At 51.1% G+C, this 17081-nt stretch overlaps 2 protein-coding genes across 2 annotated transcripts in view; one reads left to right on the plus strand and one right to left on the minus strand.

The window, feature by feature from the left end:
* Positions 1-802: 802 nt before the first annotated feature.
* Positions 803-2388, plus strand: PBDC1 (polysaccharide biosynthesis domain containing 1). The gene is made up of 6 exons (XM_065651532.1): positions 803-835; positions 945-1010; positions 1652-1711; positions 1790-1930; positions 2018-2129; positions 2212-2388. Exons 1-6 carry the CDS (start codon positions 818-820, stop codon positions 2319-2321), a joined length of 507 nt encoding a protein of 168 aa, XP_065507604.1. The 5' UTR covers positions 803-817; the 3' UTR covers positions 2322-2388.
* Positions 2389-2650: 262 nt separating this feature from the next.
* XPO7 (exportin 7) overlaps positions 2651-17081 on the minus strand; it is a 39902-nt gene continuing 25471 nt past the window's right edge. The window contains exons 13-28 of the mRNA XM_065651529.1: positions 16903-17008; positions 15572-15707; positions 14588-14661; positions 13472-13555; positions 12919-12979; positions 11666-11774; positions 11111-11217; positions 10552-10640; positions 9729-9836; positions 8543-8625; positions 7764-7978; positions 6511-6649; positions 6078-6238; positions 4601-4699; positions 4257-4384; positions 2651-4136 (exon numbers count right to left, since the gene is read on the minus strand). Coding sequence (XP_065507601.1) covers positions 4043-4136; positions 4257-4384; positions 4601-4699; positions 6078-6238; positions 6511-6649; positions 7764-7978; positions 8543-8625; positions 9729-9836; positions 10552-10640; positions 11111-11217; positions 11666-11774; positions 12919-12979; positions 13472-13555; positions 14588-14661; positions 15572-15707; positions 16903-17008 — 1793 coding nt within the window. The 3' untranslated portion in view covers positions 2651-4042. The remainder of the gene's footprint in view (positions 4137-4256; positions 4385-4600; positions 4700-6077; positions 6239-6510; positions 6650-7763; positions 7979-8542; positions 8626-9728; positions 9837-10551; positions 10641-11110; positions 11218-11665; positions 11775-12918; positions 12980-13471; positions 13556-14587; positions 14662-15571; positions 15708-16902; positions 17009-17081) is intronic.

Raw genomic sequence — 17081 nt, forward strand, 5'->3', positions numbered from 1 at the left:
GCTCCCAGAAGTTTGGGGACCCCCTGCTCCATGGCAGGGCCGGTGCATTCCCCACCCTCCATCGCACCCACAGCTCATCACCCTTCCGCAGCCTCCTGTTCCAGGAGAGGGAGATGATAGAACCTCAAACGCTTCCTTCCTTCCCTACCTTTCCTTTTCTTTCTTTCTTTCTTTCTTTCCCTTCCTTCCCTTCCTTTCCTTTTCTTCCCTTCCTTCCCTTCCTTCTCTTCCTTCTCTTTCCTTCCCTTCCTTCTCTTTTCTTTCCTTTCTTTCTTTCCTTCCCTTTTCTTTCCTTTCCTTTTCTTTCCTTCCCTTCCTTTTCTTTCCTTCTCTTTTCTTCCCTTTCCCTTCCTTTTCTCTTTCTCTTCTTCTTCTCTTCCTTTCTCTCTCCCTCCCTCTCCCCCCCCCCCAAAAAAAAAAAAAAAGTGGGGACCACAGCATCTTATGGAGGCACAGGACCCCACCCACCCATTTAGCACCCCCTCCCAGTCAGCACCCACCCACCCCATTAGCACCCTTTCTTAATCAGCAGCAGCTCTCGCAGGGCAATCAAGCCCCCAGGGGCGTGTGACGAGCCCCACACTGCCATGTGTCCCCGTGTCCCCCTCCCTCCGTGTCCCCCCCGCCGTGTGACCCCCCCTCCGTGTCCCCCCCCCGTGTCTCCCCCCCCGTATCTCCCCCGTGTCCCCCCCCCCCCGTGTCCCCCTCCCGTGTCTCCCCCGCCGTGTCCCCCCCCGCCCCGTGTGTCCCCCCCCCCCCGTGTCCCCCGTGGGCGCAGGCGCGCGTGGGCGGGGCGGCGGCGCCTCTTCCGGCAGCGATGGCGGCCACGGGGCTGGTGGGACACGGGGGAACACGGTTTTGGAGGGGGGGACCACACACACAGGGGATGGGGTCCCCCCCACCCCGCAGGTCCCTCAGCAGCTTCTCCCCGTCCCCCCGCGCAGGGACCCGGCGACGCGGCCGCGGCCGCTCAGGCGCTGTCGCTGCCGGCCGAAGCCTTCGGGAACGATGTGAGTCCGGAGGGGCAGCACGAAGGGGGGGCCCTGCCTCGGGACGGGGGCACAGCCCCGGGGGGGCCGGTTCTGGGGGGGTCAGCCCCAGGGAAGCGGGTGTCCCAGGCCTGGGAGGATCGCGGTGTGTGGGGGGGGTCGGTGGTCCCAACCCAGGGGCCTTGCACGGGGGGGGTCCCCAGTTCTAGGGGGAGCTCAGCCCTAGGAGAGGGGTCCCCGGTTTTGGGGGGTCCCAGCCCCCTGGGAGGGGGATGTCCCAGTGCTGGGAGGGGGATCCCACCCCGGGGTGGGGGGTAAGTCCTGGGGGTCCCGGTGCTGCGAGGGGAGGGGGGGATCCCCCCAGTCCTGGGGGGGTCGGTGGTCCCAACGCAAAGGGGGTTCCCGGCACCGAAGGGGGTCTCAGCCCCATGAGAGGGGTCCCCAGCACCAAGGGGGTGTCCCCAGCACCAAGGGGGTGTCACCTCCCAGCTCGGGGGTTCCACGCAGTTGGTTGGGTTGGCTTTGGGGTTTGCAGGTCCGTAGCATCGCCCCTGAACCCCTCCAGACCATTCCCACTCCCTTTGCCCCCACACACCCCCCGAGGGGAGGAGAGGACCCCCCTGGGAGGGACAGACCCCCCCAAACCCGCTCGTGCCCCCCAGCCCCGCGTGGAACTGGCGTGGGCCATGAAGGCGCATCAGCACGCCCAGGTCTACTTCAACGTAAGTCCCGTGGGGGGGTCCGGTGGTGGTGGGGACATTTGGGGGGGTCCCGGTTAAGTCTTTCCCCTTCCCGCGTAGCTCATCTCCTCCGTCGACCCCAAGTTCCTGAACCTCACGAAAGTCGACGACCAAATCTACAGCGAATTCAGGAAAACCTTCCAGGATCTTAAAATCGACGTTCTCGACCCTGAAGAGCTGAAGTCGGAGCCCGCCAAGGAGGTGGGTGGGAAGCAAAGTGGGGGGGACACGAATTTTCCCCCCCTTTCCCCAGGTTTCTGGGGTGCTGATGATTTTTTTTCCGCCCAGAAATGGCGCCCGTTCTGCCTCAAATTCGAGGGGGTGGTGGAGGATTTCAACTTCGGGACGCTGCTCCGCCTGGACTGCAGCAAGGACTACACCGAGGAGAACAGCATCTTCGGTGAGCACGGGGCTGCAAGAACTTGAATCCATGGATCCGTGGATCCGCTCATTTCATTTTTATATTTTCTCCCCTCTTTTAGCCACCAGGATCCAGTTTTTTGCCATTGAAATCGCTCGGAACAGAGAGGGCTGGAACAGCATCGTCTACGGTCGGGCCAGGGAGCCGGCGGCTGCCGAGGGGTCGGGGTGAGGATGGGGGGAAACACCCCTGGCTCCTCCATTTCCAGACTGTAAATAAATTTTTTTTAAAAAATAAATTCCGTCTACTGCAGGTTTTGAAAGGGTTGTTCCTTAAAACAGCCCCCAAAAATCTACATAATTATTGCTGAATCCACTGTGATTTTGGCTCATCCTTTGCCTCCACCACTTAAAGTCCCCAACCCAGAACACTATACCCCCCAAAATCAAATAAAACTTTAACCCACTTGATTTGGGAAATTCCCCCCTCCCCAGCAGGCAGGAGAGCGATGCCCAGGCAGACGCGGCTCAGTAGAAACCATTGAAGTTTTATTTGCAGTCACAAATGCTTTACACTGTATGCAGCAAACACCCTTACAAGTCAACCAGCAATCTGCTCACGCGAAAAAAATAAAAAAGGACCCAACACACAATCGCCAGAGGAAAGAAAACAAAATTTAAAAAAAAAAAAAAAAAAAAAGGAAATAAAATTAAGAATAGGTGGTGTCTGGGAAGAGAAACTGAAGCCCTAAGGAGTGAGTGTCGGTGGGTAGAGCTGAGCAAGGGGATGCACACGACTAGCAGCAACAATAGTGGAAAAAGTACAAGGCAAACAGGTTCCCTCCCCCATCAGCTTTCCTCAGTTTGATACCCAAAACACTTACTATGGTGACTTACGGGAAAAAAAAATTTGAAAAAAGAATTTTAAAGGGGGTGTTAAATACTTCATGCTGGGCAAACCTTGTTATTAAGAACCCTCCGGGGGTGGCTGCAGCGGCTCTAGAGACCTTGGCCGCAGCATCCCACTGCTCGACTGAAATGGGGGGAAAAAAGGAAAAAAAAGAGAAGATGGAGCGAGGAGAGCAGTGGGGAGTGGGAGGAGGGCCCTACGGGACAGGGGGAGAGGGGACAGCGGCTACGGGGGACACCCACGAGCAAGCACGGATGAGAGACCACGCGGCATGGCTTCGAGTTCCTAATAACAAGGGCAAGATGGGAACGGGGAGCTGTGATTTCAGGGGGCTTAATAAGAAAAAATATACATTTGGAATTTTACAATGCCTTCTTTTTTTCATTTGTTTGTTGATTTTTTTTTCCTTTTTTTTTTTTTTCCTCTTTTTTAAATTTTTTTTTTTTTTGCTTCTCTCTACGCTTGTCACTAAATATATCTCTGCACTTTCACACACCCACCCCTCGCCCAGTAAAGCTTCAGGCCTGCAGGACACACTTTCCTCGCTCGCATTCACAACCCTCACGCCAGCACCGGTGCACCAGGACTCTGTAAAAATTTCAATCACACTATTTTTTTGTTTGTTTGTTTGTTTTCTTTTTTTTCTTTTTTTTTTTTTTTTTTTAAACTGAGTCAATATAAACCTTGTTCAAAATGTTATGAAAAAATGTACATGTTTATACAAGGCAGGCTGCAGCAGAGCGCTGGCGTTCCACGCAGACATTCAGGTAGGGAGATGCTGGATTCTTGCACTTGGCTTTTATGCCCTTTTCCACCCCCTCCCACGGAAACAGAAGCACCCGGTGAGCTCAACAACCCCTCCTGTTCCCTCCTCCCTCGGGACGTGGAGTACGGCCCAAAAAACCAAAGAATCGAGCGCCGCAATCCAGCCCTGGGGAAGAGCAGGGATGTAGAAACGCCCTCTTTTCTTTCCATCGGAAACGGGAACCCCTCTGGGCCAGGCCAAAGAGATGCTGCTCTGTACAAGGTGGAGCCGGGAGACGTCAGCTCATCATGTCGTTGCTGTTCACGCCGTAGGTGGAATTCTTCATGGAGTCATTCACTTCCCGCCTGAACGCCGACAGGTTTTGCGTGAACCTGAGGAAGAGGTAGAGAAACGCGTTAGAGGTTTCCTGTTCCTCCAGCGTTTTGCTCTCCAACTGTGATTTTGGCATTGGCTACGGGCTCGGCCCGTCTCGGGGCTTTGTCCGCACCCACCTGTCCCTGTTCTTGGTGAGGAGGTTGCGTTCGATGCCCTCCATGAGGTTCTCGAAGCAGAGGTGCATCGCCTGCTGTTTCTCCGGTGGCTGGCTGTTCACGATGCTGTTCCTCAGGTCAGAGAAATACTGGGGGGAGACAAGAGCACAACGGGTTAATCCCCAGAGGAACAGCCACCTTGGCTTTGGGACACACCATAGAGCTCCTCAAGTGACTTCTAGTGCCCAGGATTAATCAGCCCAAGGGCTGGACACTCTTCCCTCGACACACCATCTCTGCTCTGACACCGTTCTCCTCCCCTTCAGCATCATTTAAGTCCCAACAGCTCCTCCCGGGACATTTACCTTTTCATTGAGCAGTATCAAGCCGAGCAGAGGCCGAGACATCGACCACTGGTTCCTGCAGTCCTCAAAGATGATGATATTCAGCACTGTTGACAGCATCTGGAAGAGGGAAAGTGAGGTTTAAAACCGGTTCTTCCAGCCCACGGCACCGTGTGGGCTCCAGAGCAACAATTCACCTTGGAACCAGCGTTGGAACCTCAAACTGCAGAGCTCTGCAGCCCCCAAGAACTGGTGGAGAACTTCACTAAGGGCACGTGGAGGAGCTGCTGTCCCTTCCACAGCCAGTATCCAATCCAGCTGCTTTGGAAGATGCAGTTTCTCCTTTTATCCCAAGAAAATATGGCTTCTAGCCTCACAAAAAAGCCTGGTTTTCTTTGCATTTGATCGACCAGCAAGGATGGTGCAATATTCCCTGCTTTCCCTGGGAGTCATGCTGACATTTTGACCGAGCACCAGCGAGCGAAGCTGGATAACGCCGTCAGAAATGTCCCAAGCAGCGCGGCTGGGTGAGAGGCACATAAAAGTGTTTTGCTGTGAGACATGGATCTCTAGATCCCAACGCAGGGCCCTCTGGAGCACCAAAGCCTCTGTGAGCAGAATCAGCTGTCATTAAGTGACATGCAGGTATCTAAACTACACGATATGTGTAGGTATGTGCTGAGCTGAGCTTGATCTAAGCAAGGAAAACGTCTCTGCTGAGCTAAGCCTGATCTGAGCAAGGAAAATGTCTCGGCTCACGCCTGATCCCCTGCCCCAGCACACGGAGAGAAGACAAATCCCAGCAAACTCCGTGTCTGTCGGAGGTGCTGAGGATGTAGACAGATGTGCCACCAGGATGTCTAAAACTCAATTATTCACCCCATTCTGAAGGCAGCAGTGAATAATCCTGGAGAAGTGAATAAAACTCCTGGAAGGAGTTCCAAGGCAGCACATGCCCCAACAGGCAGAAAATCCAACTTCCACGTGGTCCTGACACAGAGAGGTTGTTGCCATATTCTGAATTCCACGCAGTAAATCATGGGGACCCCATGGCGCCGGCTCTGCTGCGAGCACACATGTACCCACGCAGTTGTTCCAGGGATTTCAACAAACCCTGATTTGTTGTAAAGCTGCAGAACAACGCATGTGCTCTGGTTAAAGAGATGTTTCCTGGCTTCATTCCTATGAACTGCCAGCACCGCCCCTAACTCTATTTCTCTTTTAAAAAAATACAAAAGCTCATTTTTGGCTACTTCCTTTCATATATAAAGTGCAAACCCAGTGTTCCTTGCACAGGGAGAACCACGTGCATGAGGCATTGCTTTGAATCAGACCTACCGCAGGACGAATGTGTAGGAGAGATGCAATACTAGCAAAAAAATCCTTTCTGCTCCAGAAAAGCCTGGGGCTCTACAGCAGGGAACACACAGCCCTCGTACTGCATCACGCCATGAGAATCCAGGGCTTCTCGGGGAGTTCACCACATCAAGGCCCTTACCTGCTGAATCATCTCGGGGTGCTGCTGCATGATGTGCAGGAAGCGGTCGCTCTCCTGGGTCAGAGGTGTGGTTCTCTTCTTGGTGCTGCGCGACAGCTGCTTGAAGAGATAGGTGACAATGTGGTCCAGGCAGGAGCAGCAGCCTGTGCAAACCATGGTGTCTGCAGGAACAGGAGAAAGGGGAGATGTTGGGGTGCTGCCAGCATCCTCCTTGCTCAGGTGCACCTGGAATCACCTAACCCCGAACGGGTCAGCAACCTCCTCACTGACACATTCACCATCTCTAATGTTCCAGGTTTAACAGAGGTGAGACTCCTCCACCCATTCCCGAAGTTAATTTATCAGTTAGCCTGAAATAGCACGTGTTCAAAGCCACCAAAATCTTTTCCCACTTCCAAATCGAAGCCTTATAGCACAACAGAGAAGTAGTTACCTAGTGCAGTGAGGCCTTCTGAAATGGAAGAGAGAATATACATGATTACATGAGGCTCCAGACTGGCGATAAAGTTCATGTGGTCCTGGGTAAGAACTTCCAGCAATGAATAGTATGACTGGCTGAGCTTGGGATAATCCTGCAGAGAGAGAAAAAGACTTTCAAGGCTTTGTGGCTGCCCTGTAACCATCAGTTACAGCTTTCTGCTAACCCAACCCATTCATTAATCACCTGAAAACTGCTTACTGCATCTCCTGGAAGGAGAACAAACCAACCTCTCTCACAGCATGATTCATGGGCCAACGTATTTTCCTCCTTTCTTCCCCACCTTCCAAACAGGCTCCAGCAACAACAGCCCAGTAGGTTCCCAACGCTGTTATATCAAACCATCTCTCCCCATCGCTTTGCTCTTTTCTAAGTGGGGAGCATTTGCCGACTATTGCCGGTGCTGGAGATGCAGAGATAGGAACGGCTCTCCAGGTGTCAGTGCAGAGTGCCAGATCACGTAAAAAAAAAATCAAAATACGCAGTGCTGGGCTCAGCAATCTGCACTGCGATCAGTGCCACAGACCCCCCAGACTGGGGGGACTCTACTGGGAGTCCTGCAAAGTGGCCCCATCTCAAGAGTTGCATTTGAGCTGCATATCTCAAGAAGAATTATTAGGTCAGTAACATGCTGAATGCAGCCAGAGAGATGGCAAGGACTTCTTTCAGATCCTGCTATGGTAATACGATGGGTAAGATTTGGGGGGAATGGATCCTGCCCTCCCTCCTCGACATTTTGCCAAGCAGGACTGTGCTGCCAGGGTCTCCAAGCTCTGCTGCAAAATGGATTTTCTGCACATGAGGCGGGGAAAGGAGCAAGACCCCGTAGACGGGTGTCTTCAGTGGGCACGTTGCACCATAACTGCTGATGCATCCAAATCTCTGCCCACAGGCAATGTGGGAAAGAACCACCCTTTGCTCACAGGAAGTGTTTTTCAGGTAGAGGAGCAATTATTTTGGTAATGACGCTGTAGTTGGAAAGCCGAGCAGTGGGGCTGGTGGGGTTACAGCCTTCACGCCATTCACCTGCTGCTGCACATTCCAGGAGCTTTAATTTCCCGCTGGTCTGTGCCTATAGATGAGCTCCCAGAAAGCGGCACAAGTCCCCTCGTCTCTTCGGTTCAAGTACCCTCGACTGTCCCACCTCCCAGCCCTCTCTCTCTTCCCTCGCCAGGTGTTTATGCTGCTAATCGCAGGGGTAGGCTTACCAGAAGGTCGCTGTGGGGGATGGAGAGCAGAAGCTTGATAAAAGTTTGCAAGGCATTGTCCAGTGCATCGTCCCCATAGAGGCGGAAGACCCCAAAGTTGACGTAGCTCCCACTCAGTGCAGCCTTCAGCATAGAGAAGCAGATGGAAATCCCCTTGAGCTTCAAGGCATAGACTTGATCCTTTGGGACCTCCCCAAGCGTTAGGATACGATTTCCTGCACGAGCACAGAAGTGGATTCAGTATTTCAGCAACCACATCCAAACCCTTTCTCCCCCAGAGTGCAGGAAAAATGAAAGTAGAGCCATAAGGAGTGACTGAGAAGTCAGACACAAGCGCCATGAGACTTGTTCCCCAGCCAAAGGTGGAACCCGTTAAAGTCAGAAGCGTGGCTTTGCTGGAAGCCACAGGAGAACACAACTGCATGTAATTTTGCATTGGAACCAGGACAGCCTAAGGACAGGATTGCCGTCCACGTGCTTCCCGGGGTCACCCGTGTCACCTCGCACACGCACAAGGGGCTCAGCTGGGCTCCTGCCCCTTCCTATCACTTTCTTCCTCATTTACACAGCAAGCACCCTGCCCCTTCTGCCCGCCGACCCAGCACTCGAAGCAGAAGCACCTCCCTGTATCCAAGCATGCATTCAGCAAGTGATTTGGCACCGTTTCTCAGGCTGGGCTGGCTCTCGGAGCTGGCAAGTGCCCCAGCCCTCACTCCCCAGCAAGCGGAGGAGTCAAGGGCAGCGCAAGGCCGCCCAGATCCCGCCTGCTGGGTACTCACCATATGTAGTTATCATTTTACTCGTTTCTCGGAAGAGCAGGATGCCGTTCGGTGAGGACACATCGAACTGCAGCCGTTGGGATCTAAAGGAAAGGACGGGGAATAAATTTGAGCTCAAACATACTTGGGAGTAAAACCAAAGGCAATAATCCAGCAGCTCCATGTGCTGCTGTGCACTGGGACACGCTCCTCCCCAGAGCTCAGCAAAACACCCCGGTCTGGTAGAAAATACCGCTGTTCATGACCAAAGCCAGGCAGGACACGGCCACTTAGGCACAGACGAGCTCTGCTGTCGCAGAAGAAAGGGCTTGTATTTCACAGATGTCAGGAATATGACAAGAGCGAGGCTGGAAATCCTGCCCTGGCAATGGTCACTAGGCTGCTGTACACAAACACATCTCGGAAGCGGCACTGTAGGGCAGGCTGACTAACTCCTATTCATAACACGACCAAGAATTCCGAGCTTGGCATTTTTTCACCCTTACAGTGAACAGATCTTACAATCAAAGCGCAGCCACTTGTCCTGTTCACCTCCGAAATAAACAAGGGGATGTATTCCAGTAAGGATTCTCCTGCTGCAAAGGTGCCGCTGGGATGTGGCAAACAGTCTGACCACACCGAGAGCCAACTCCCAAATGACTGTGCCTGAACCTCGTGTCCCTTCCAGCGGGCTCTAACAACGGTCCGTCCCCACGGGGCTGCATTCAGCTGGGCTGTGAGCCAGGGCAGCATCTTGGCAACCTTCCACCGCAGATTAGACAGCTTCTGAATTATCCCAGCAGCATCAGAGGTACCTCTGTGCTGGCAGAAAGAGCGGATGCTCTAAAGCAAAAGTGGTCAGCTGGCTGCCAGACAGAACGAGGCTCACTTTAAACCCAGGCTTTAAAAATTAACATGAGTCGCCCGCCTCCATCTTACAGCGCTGTCCTTGGAAGCGCACGCTGAGCAAATTCAGTGTTTATTGATCGCGTCTCTTGGTCTGAGTCATGACACTGCTGATATCTGAACTGTTAAGATTTTGTTCCCTGCTGAAACGACACCAGCTTCCCCCTGTCCCCTTGGCAGCCTTTACAGCATCAACAGACCAAAGCAGAGACAACACAACTGGGCACCAACACCCACGCAGAGGCACATGCAGCGCACACACACAAACCTCTGCCAGCTTTCAGATTCTGGAGGTTTGTACCTGTTATGTACCAGCTCGGCCATCAGTTTGAGGACAGGAGTAGTGCAGGCCGGGTCATGGTACCAGAGTTCAATCGCTCGCTGTAGGATCGGCATGTAGGATGGGTAGCTGCAAGGTGAAAGCTAAGGAACTTGGTTGCTTTCTATGAAAAAAATAAAAAGGTCATAACCTCTACCAAAAAGGTGTGTTTTGTGTCTATGCGAACCTTGTAAAGCAGCTTACTTCATAAGGCTAAATGGAGCTGCTGCTTGCTGGGGTCTGCTTTATCATAGAAAAATTAATAATAAAGATCTTGAGTCAATTGAAAGAGCTGCATACACACTTTTTACACTAAGACAAACCAGAACCCAAAAGGTTTAAAATGAAAGGGAAGACAGATACAAAGATGTGTCACTGAGCAGACGTCTGACCTTCACCAGCCAAGAGCAATGTGGAGCACAGACACGGTGCTCTTTGAACAGCGATGCTCTCAGCGAGAGGACAAAGACACCGACTGTTGTTGGCCTCGGCGAGCAAGAGGAAAGCTTTTTGTGGCTGCTGGGACGCACGCATCCCATTAAAAGCCTTTGTGCTTTACAGGCCACATCTCTTCAGGTCCACTGGGAAAAACCCCAACAGTTCAGCTTTGAGCAGATTTTTAGGTTGACTTGGCTGCAGACAGACCAAGTCAAATCTATTCTAAGGCTTAGAGACAGGACACCGAGTACTATAAAAGTGAAGAGAAACCCCAGTCAGGATTTAGCAGGAAAAACAGGGCATTTGGATGCAGTGAGCTAGAGTTCTCCCCTCCGATGACTCAAGTTTTAGGGCAACAGAAGGATACATCCACTCAAACAGCATCATGAAGCTGGTCTTGGCATTGAAGGCAAAGGCTATTCCCCTCAAGTCTCTCACCAAACCAACCAAAGTTCTCTGTATTGCAGACAAAAAGATATGTTAAAACATAACACGCTTATGGATCTATCCCTGCCCAGAGCCATTTTTCCCTTCTTCCCATCATAAGAGCAACACAGCCGTTCTGTGCCGGATGCCATCCCTAGGTTACACAGTTCTTCCTCTTCAGTGCCAGAAATCCTCCCTAATTTGAGCCTGTGCAGTGACAGTACTGGGGTATTTCATTCCCAGCAGAAGGAAAGCTGGCAGATGAGCCTCCCTGCTTCAGTTTTAAACTATAACTCGATCCCGAGGGGTACAGGGACACCACCGCTTCCCCATGTACTGAAGGGAAAACACCCATCACTCCAGCATCGACTTGCCTCGTTCAGAAGGCAGAACGGCTCTCACTCTGCATTTACTTGTTCTCTCCTGTCTGTCTGAACCAAAAATGTCAAAGCGCCTAAAGGAAAGAACATGGATAACAGAGAAGGTCCTGCCCAACTTACTTTTGCCTCTTGTTCGTTGAAAGTATTTGTGCTGAACATCTGTGCCACAGTCTCAAAGGCAGCCGTGAGGGGAAGCATGAACTGCTCATACTGATCCTCATCTTCCCCTGAAAGACAAAAAAAAAAGAAACGAGGAGGAAATAAGACTGCGTAAGACTGCAGATCCCCGCGCCCTGCAGTACTGCCTGCGCTAGACACTCAGACTTTGCTCACCCACAGAGCTAAAGGCAGGGACAACACAGGTCTCCAGACAGTCGATCCACCACTGCCAATACCCAACTTTGAGAAAAGACTTAGAACAAACCTTTCCACCTCAGGAAAACATTTGCAATATTATGAAGGAAAGATTTATCCCCAGCCTTGGCAATGTGCACCTCTGGGCTACCTGTAGCCTGTAACATGGCATCAAACCCACTCTTGGGCTTCTTTCCCCTCCTTTTTCTTATCCCACTCCAGCATCCTTTCCTGCAGGAGCTTGCAGCTCCCTGGACAGCAGGACCCAGCACCCGAGACACAGAATTTTGCTCTGATTCCCAAAAAAAAAGACCCGAGTACCTAAATCCACCATGAGAAGACGCCCAAGTGCAGTGTAGAACGTAGTCCGACATCTCATGTCAGTCAGGTTGGACTGATTGTTAATGCCCAGGAAGGAAAAGTGCTCGCTCTGCAAATGGAAGAGAAGAGATGGATTAAAGGGGAACCAGCACCTGGAACGGGCTCCTGTATCAAAGGCTGAGGATCCCGAATCCACGATTCTCAGCCTGTGTGAGGATGAGAAGCAGCCAGCTGCTCGGTTATCTCGCCAACCACTTCCCAGCTCAGAGCACAGGCCAGCAGAGGGCAGAGGCAGCGCCGAGGCAGCGTCCTGGCTGCTGGCAAAGGCACCAGCTCCCAGCTTTCATCTTGGAATTCCCCAGGACCAGACGAACGAGGAGTTCTTGCTTTGCCTCCAGAGCAGAGCAGCATCTGCTCCCCTTCCTCACAGGGACCTCCAGGCACTAAGGTTGCTGAAAACCAGCTCTCTGCAGGCAGATCCCCAGTTACTCTGCCTATGCTCCCCACCAAAACAGCAGCCACAGAAAATGCAGCTTCTGGGCCAAACTCGGGATGTGGGACTGTCTGAAAAATATCCTCTAGCTCAAGGAACACAGCGTATTGTTCAGTCAGTCGATACAAACCTTGTGGATGCGGTGCTGGGAGCGCTATCACTGCAGTGTCACAGCATCAAATGACCACATGCTCCCACAGGCAAGTCAGAAATGTGATACTTTGCTGCTGGTTTCTAGTTGCTCGTTCTAACATTTTTGATTTCCAGTCAGCACCCCAGATCCGCACAGGCAGTGACCAAGGGACACGGCTGCCACCCTGACCACTGCAAGTCACGGCCCTTCCTCCAAATCAGCACTTTCAGAACAAAAGCTGAGGCATCGAAATGTCGTTATATTTTGCTTTAAATTACATAAAGAGTGCTCGCTGCTGCCTGCCTGCATGCACAGCGGCATCAGCTGTCTCCTGCATTTCACTCTGGAGATAGCTGTCTTTCGGTGGACTAGAAACCCTCACATGAACTTTTCAGTGATGAAAGGTATCACATAATTACAGCCCCTCAAAATCGAAGGGCAGGCTTTGAACAAAGAGAGATGGAACACATCACATTTTCCAGAGGCTCATCTAGTACGATGGAAGCATCTGGAACACAGGTAAACTTCAAAAGTGTGTCCAGCTCTTAAGATTAAGGGATCAGCTCGGCTGCACAAAGGCAGATGGAGGAGTTTGCTGTGAGATGAGAAGCAGGTGAAAGGACTTACCGTGTGATTGTTCAGCATGAACTGTACGGCGCTGAGTTTCACCAGCTTTCTGACGCTACTGTATGTAAACGGGGTGTTAAGGAAGCGGCGGAGTCAACAGAAAACTTCTCACAATGCTTGCAAAGCACTTTCCAGTGCAAAACTAGAAAGGGGACTTATGTCTGTAATATTCTCTTCCATTTGTTTCAGGAGCAACCAAGTTGCATAAATCTCTACTGTAAAGACCTGCAGTGGCCATTTTTATTTTATTCTGTCAGGAAGAACAAGTAGAAGACCATACGGTAGTCTGTACACAAATTATTTGTGGACGGTGAGCTACAAAGCAATTACGATCCAAAATAAAAACACTACAATATTATAGCACTTCAATTCACCAGCCAGGTAAGATGTTGACCAACCACTCGCACTCTGCTCTTCTCACTACCCAAAAGATGACGCGGTTCAGGAATCTGTCACACGCAGAGTGCTCCTGTTCCAGCCGAGCATCTGGGCCACTCTTCCCCCACACTGAGGTTTAATCGTCCTGCAGCCCCAGCAGCTCTTCCATAAAGGATATCCGATGGACAGGTCATTCAGCAGCTGCAGCGTCTTGGAGGTGATCGGCTCGCACCGGCCCCAGTACTTCAGGTTGGTGATGCTAGGGGAAGAGGACAAGGACGGATCAGAGGGCTTTGCTCGCCTCCCCATGTGCTGTGCGGCGGATTCTTCCAGTTCAAAAGTCACCCGACATCATCGGCTCCACCCTCCACCGAAACCACAGACATCACAAGCCACAAAATATTGGTATAAAATTACTGTACTTACATTTGGTTGACTAGAAAATTATCCTTCAGATAATCTTCACTACTTGGGTCCCAAGCTACACTGGCCCATACCCAGGCCCTTGGAATTCTGTGGCACTCCAGGGCTGGTTTCTGCAGCAAGGGTAAGAGAATTCTGCGGCAGTGACTACATGCAGACGTATGCAATTCTGCACCTGCACCATCCACTGTCAGCTGCAGAATTCTAGTAGCCCTTGCTTCTTCCAGGAGAGCCGTTTCACCCTTGGGGATGCTAAAGAAGTCGAGGGGGAGCTGGCAGCTGCACAGCACCAGGCGCACGGCACTGGGCGTCAGCATCAGAGCGACCGAATTGGTTCAAAAAAGCTAAAGGAGGCTGCCAAATATACGACAAAAAGCCAGTCGACAGGTTCGGTCCAGAGGAGAGCTGCCAAGGAACAGGCCAAGTCGGTTTGCCTACCAGATTGGAGGAGTTTTAAGGAAAGGACTGGTGCTACTCTGGTACTGAACAGCACAATTTGCAAAGAAAAAAAATCTTTGAAGGAGCAGTTTCCCTCCCCATAGAGCTTTCGTGGCTGGTGATTGCCAATAGCCAAGTGATAGGGTACGAGTGCTTCAGGCTGTCCCCTCTCTGACTCAGGTTTCACTAAGCAGGCACTGGAAAGAGAATCCATTATCCTGGTGTACGGCTTATTTTTGTGTCTCCACGGTGGATAAATCAATCCTGGATACTGCGCATGACTTAAGCGCTGATAAAAGCCTGTAATTCTCTCAAGTAGTCGGATGTTTCTAGTTTTACACTGAACAACACTCCCTCATATTCCAGTTTTCCTGGTTACACCTTGAGATAAACCCTGGAACCTCCGATGCCTGCAAGCAGGAACACTTACATTTTTCCTATGAAGACACTCAGGACCATCGTCTCATCGTTCAAGCCCAGGACCTCTGAGAGACGGCGGTACAGCTGGAGGGGGAAAGAAAAAAAAAAAAATCTCACCAATTTAAAAGCTGTCAAGAAATGATCAAAGATTACTTGTTTTCCACTTGTTCTCCCTTCGTGGCACACGTGCCTGGGAGCGCCTGTGCCCTGGGCTTTCCCAGAGCAGTCAAGCAACGCACATAGATGCTTGTGATCTGATCCAGACTAATCACCGCTGCCTCTTCTCTCTCCTTAGTCATGGCGGGTTCAGATATTGTACACAGAAGCCAGAGCACTTGGATTTCCTAAGAAAAGGGGACCTAACAACTGTGCTCCTCCATCTGCACCTAAACGCAGTATCTCAGTGAATTTGACTTGTCACATCACTGCTCCCAAGTCTGTGAGATGAGGAAGGCAGGTCCTAGGTTACTGGAAAAGAAGAGAAGCTCATTCTAGACTAATGATGTTCCCATCCTTTACTTTTTAATTTAAAAAAGGTATTTTGCATCTCTAGAGATGCACCAAGGCAGTCAAAGCCCAGTACATCTACAACTGCCTTGCAATGAAGAAAATGTATATTTATCTTCACTTTAGAGCCGAGGAAGCAAGGCACAGATGTGTCTCACGCTCCTTGCAGGTGCCCAAGGTGTTGTACAGACTTTAGGGACTCTTCTCAAGTCACAGCAGAGACCTGGCAGGTAACAAAACTGAACCCAGGTCTCAAGTTCAAGGCTACTGTCATAGTCACTGGCTCCTTCCTGATACGTACTGAACAGCTCTGGGCTTGCAACATTAACACTGGACACTTATCTAGAAAACACAGCAGGCAGGTCCCTTAAAATATTTTCAGCTATAAAGAGGAGAAAATAAGTAATGCCACTTGCTTTCAGTTAGAACAGGGAGCTATTACCGGATTTCACATTACCGAACAGATGTAGCCAAGGGGGCTGATTACCTTGGAAGACTTCTGCACCTGATCTCCGATATAGATCTTCCGGAACTGCTCAAAGAAGCTCAGCATGGCCAACTCCAGCTTCTCGTTCCCAGCCTGCGCCAGCCGCGAGTCTGTCAGGTTCATCAGCTGCAGCACCCTGCAGAGGTGGGAAACACGCACCTTGCTGGGGGGCACTAGGAGACACCAGGGATTTCTGGCACACGGTGGCGTTTCCAGTTTCTACTTTTTGTGGGCATTGTCATTTTGGGTTGAGAACTGACAAAACTGATAACAAAACGCTGAGTAGGACACATTCGTCCTCTGTGCAAGGCCACTGTAAGGATTTTATGTCCCTTCTAACAGAGATGCAAGGGTTGGTTTTAATTTGCTGCAGAAGTGAGTTTGGGGCGCTTTAGCACGTCTACCCAGTGACCGGGCCATCGTGTTCTCAAATCCACCTAAGAAACCCTCCCTAAACTAAACTAAACAACTCTCCCACTGCAGCAAGGAATTTCAGGGTGAGTAACACATGCAGCAGAACAGGGGAGCAAAACCAACGATATTCTTTTTTGGCAAATGCCACAAAACAGAGTGGGAAAGATGATAAGATGTCAATAGACTTCTGTGAACGTTTCTCATATATGCTGGTGCTAAAGGCAGCTGAAATACATACAGGGTCTCATTCCCTCTTCAGTAACTTATCAGTGACATGGGAAGCGAGAGCATGATGTTATTTATGGGCTCACCAACAGCCCAGCTTCCATACATTGATGGTATAGGTCCTGCTCCTTCCCCAGCCTCCTCACAGAGCCACTAGCTCTGGGCCAGGAGGAATTCAGCAGGACTTGAGGTTGTTCCTGAGCACTAAGTAAGCTGCATGTTCTCACACCCATCAAATAAAGCTTGCGCTTTACAATCCCAAAAATCCAGCACGTGTTAGGTGACATTATAAAGTTTGAACAGCTGTAGAAGAACTACAATATTCACAGCGTATTTACAGACAAAACACACTTTGGATTATTAACTAGGGAAAAGGCTTTTCCCCTGCACCAGCAAAAAAAATCATGCATTTAGTTCTACTCCAATGCATGCACTTAACCCCAACATAATTTCCCTTTTGCATGCTCTTCCCCTCTCATTCTCTTTCTTATAACTCAGATTTCCCAATTTAGCCAAGCCACAGCAGAGGTTTGCCGAGTGGCTCTACCCAGTGCTGCCAATCTCTGCTCTCAGGACGGCCAACTCCACGCTTTTCAGTGAAAAGAGGGGAAGAACACGGTGGCAGCTCCACAACAGCAATTCTTGCGTTGCCTTCAAGAGCAGTGCAGCTAGAAAACAGTCAGCGTCCCTACCGACAAACCAACTCGCCATCCATCGCATCCTGCTCATCCGTGCTGGCGAACGAGACCCTACCGCCAATCACTGCCCCGATTATATAGACGAGCCACGTCAGGCGCCCTGCAAGCAAGAGAGGACATCAGAACCGAGCACGTTGCACATCACACGGAGGAAGCCAAGACAGGACTCACAA

Source organism: Caloenas nicobarica, chromosome 25 (assembly GCF_036013445.1).
Source record: "Caloenas nicobarica isolate bCalNic1 chromosome 25, bCalNic1.hap1, whole genome shotgun sequence".
In the NCBI taxonomy this organism is placed as follows: Eukaryota; Metazoa; Chordata; class Aves; order Columbiformes; family Columbidae; genus Caloenas; species Caloenas nicobarica.

Coding starts and splice junctions, on each gene's coding strand:
- PBDC1 (XM_065651532.1), top strand. Junction 1,011..1,651: donor CCGAAGCCTTCGGGAACGAT/GTGAGTCCGGAG, acceptor CGTGCCCCCCAG/CCCCGCGTGGAACTGGCGTG. Junction 1,712..1,789: donor ACGCCCAGGTCTACTTCAAC/GTAAGTCCCGTG, acceptor CTTCCCGCGTAG/CTCATCTCCTCCGTCGACCC.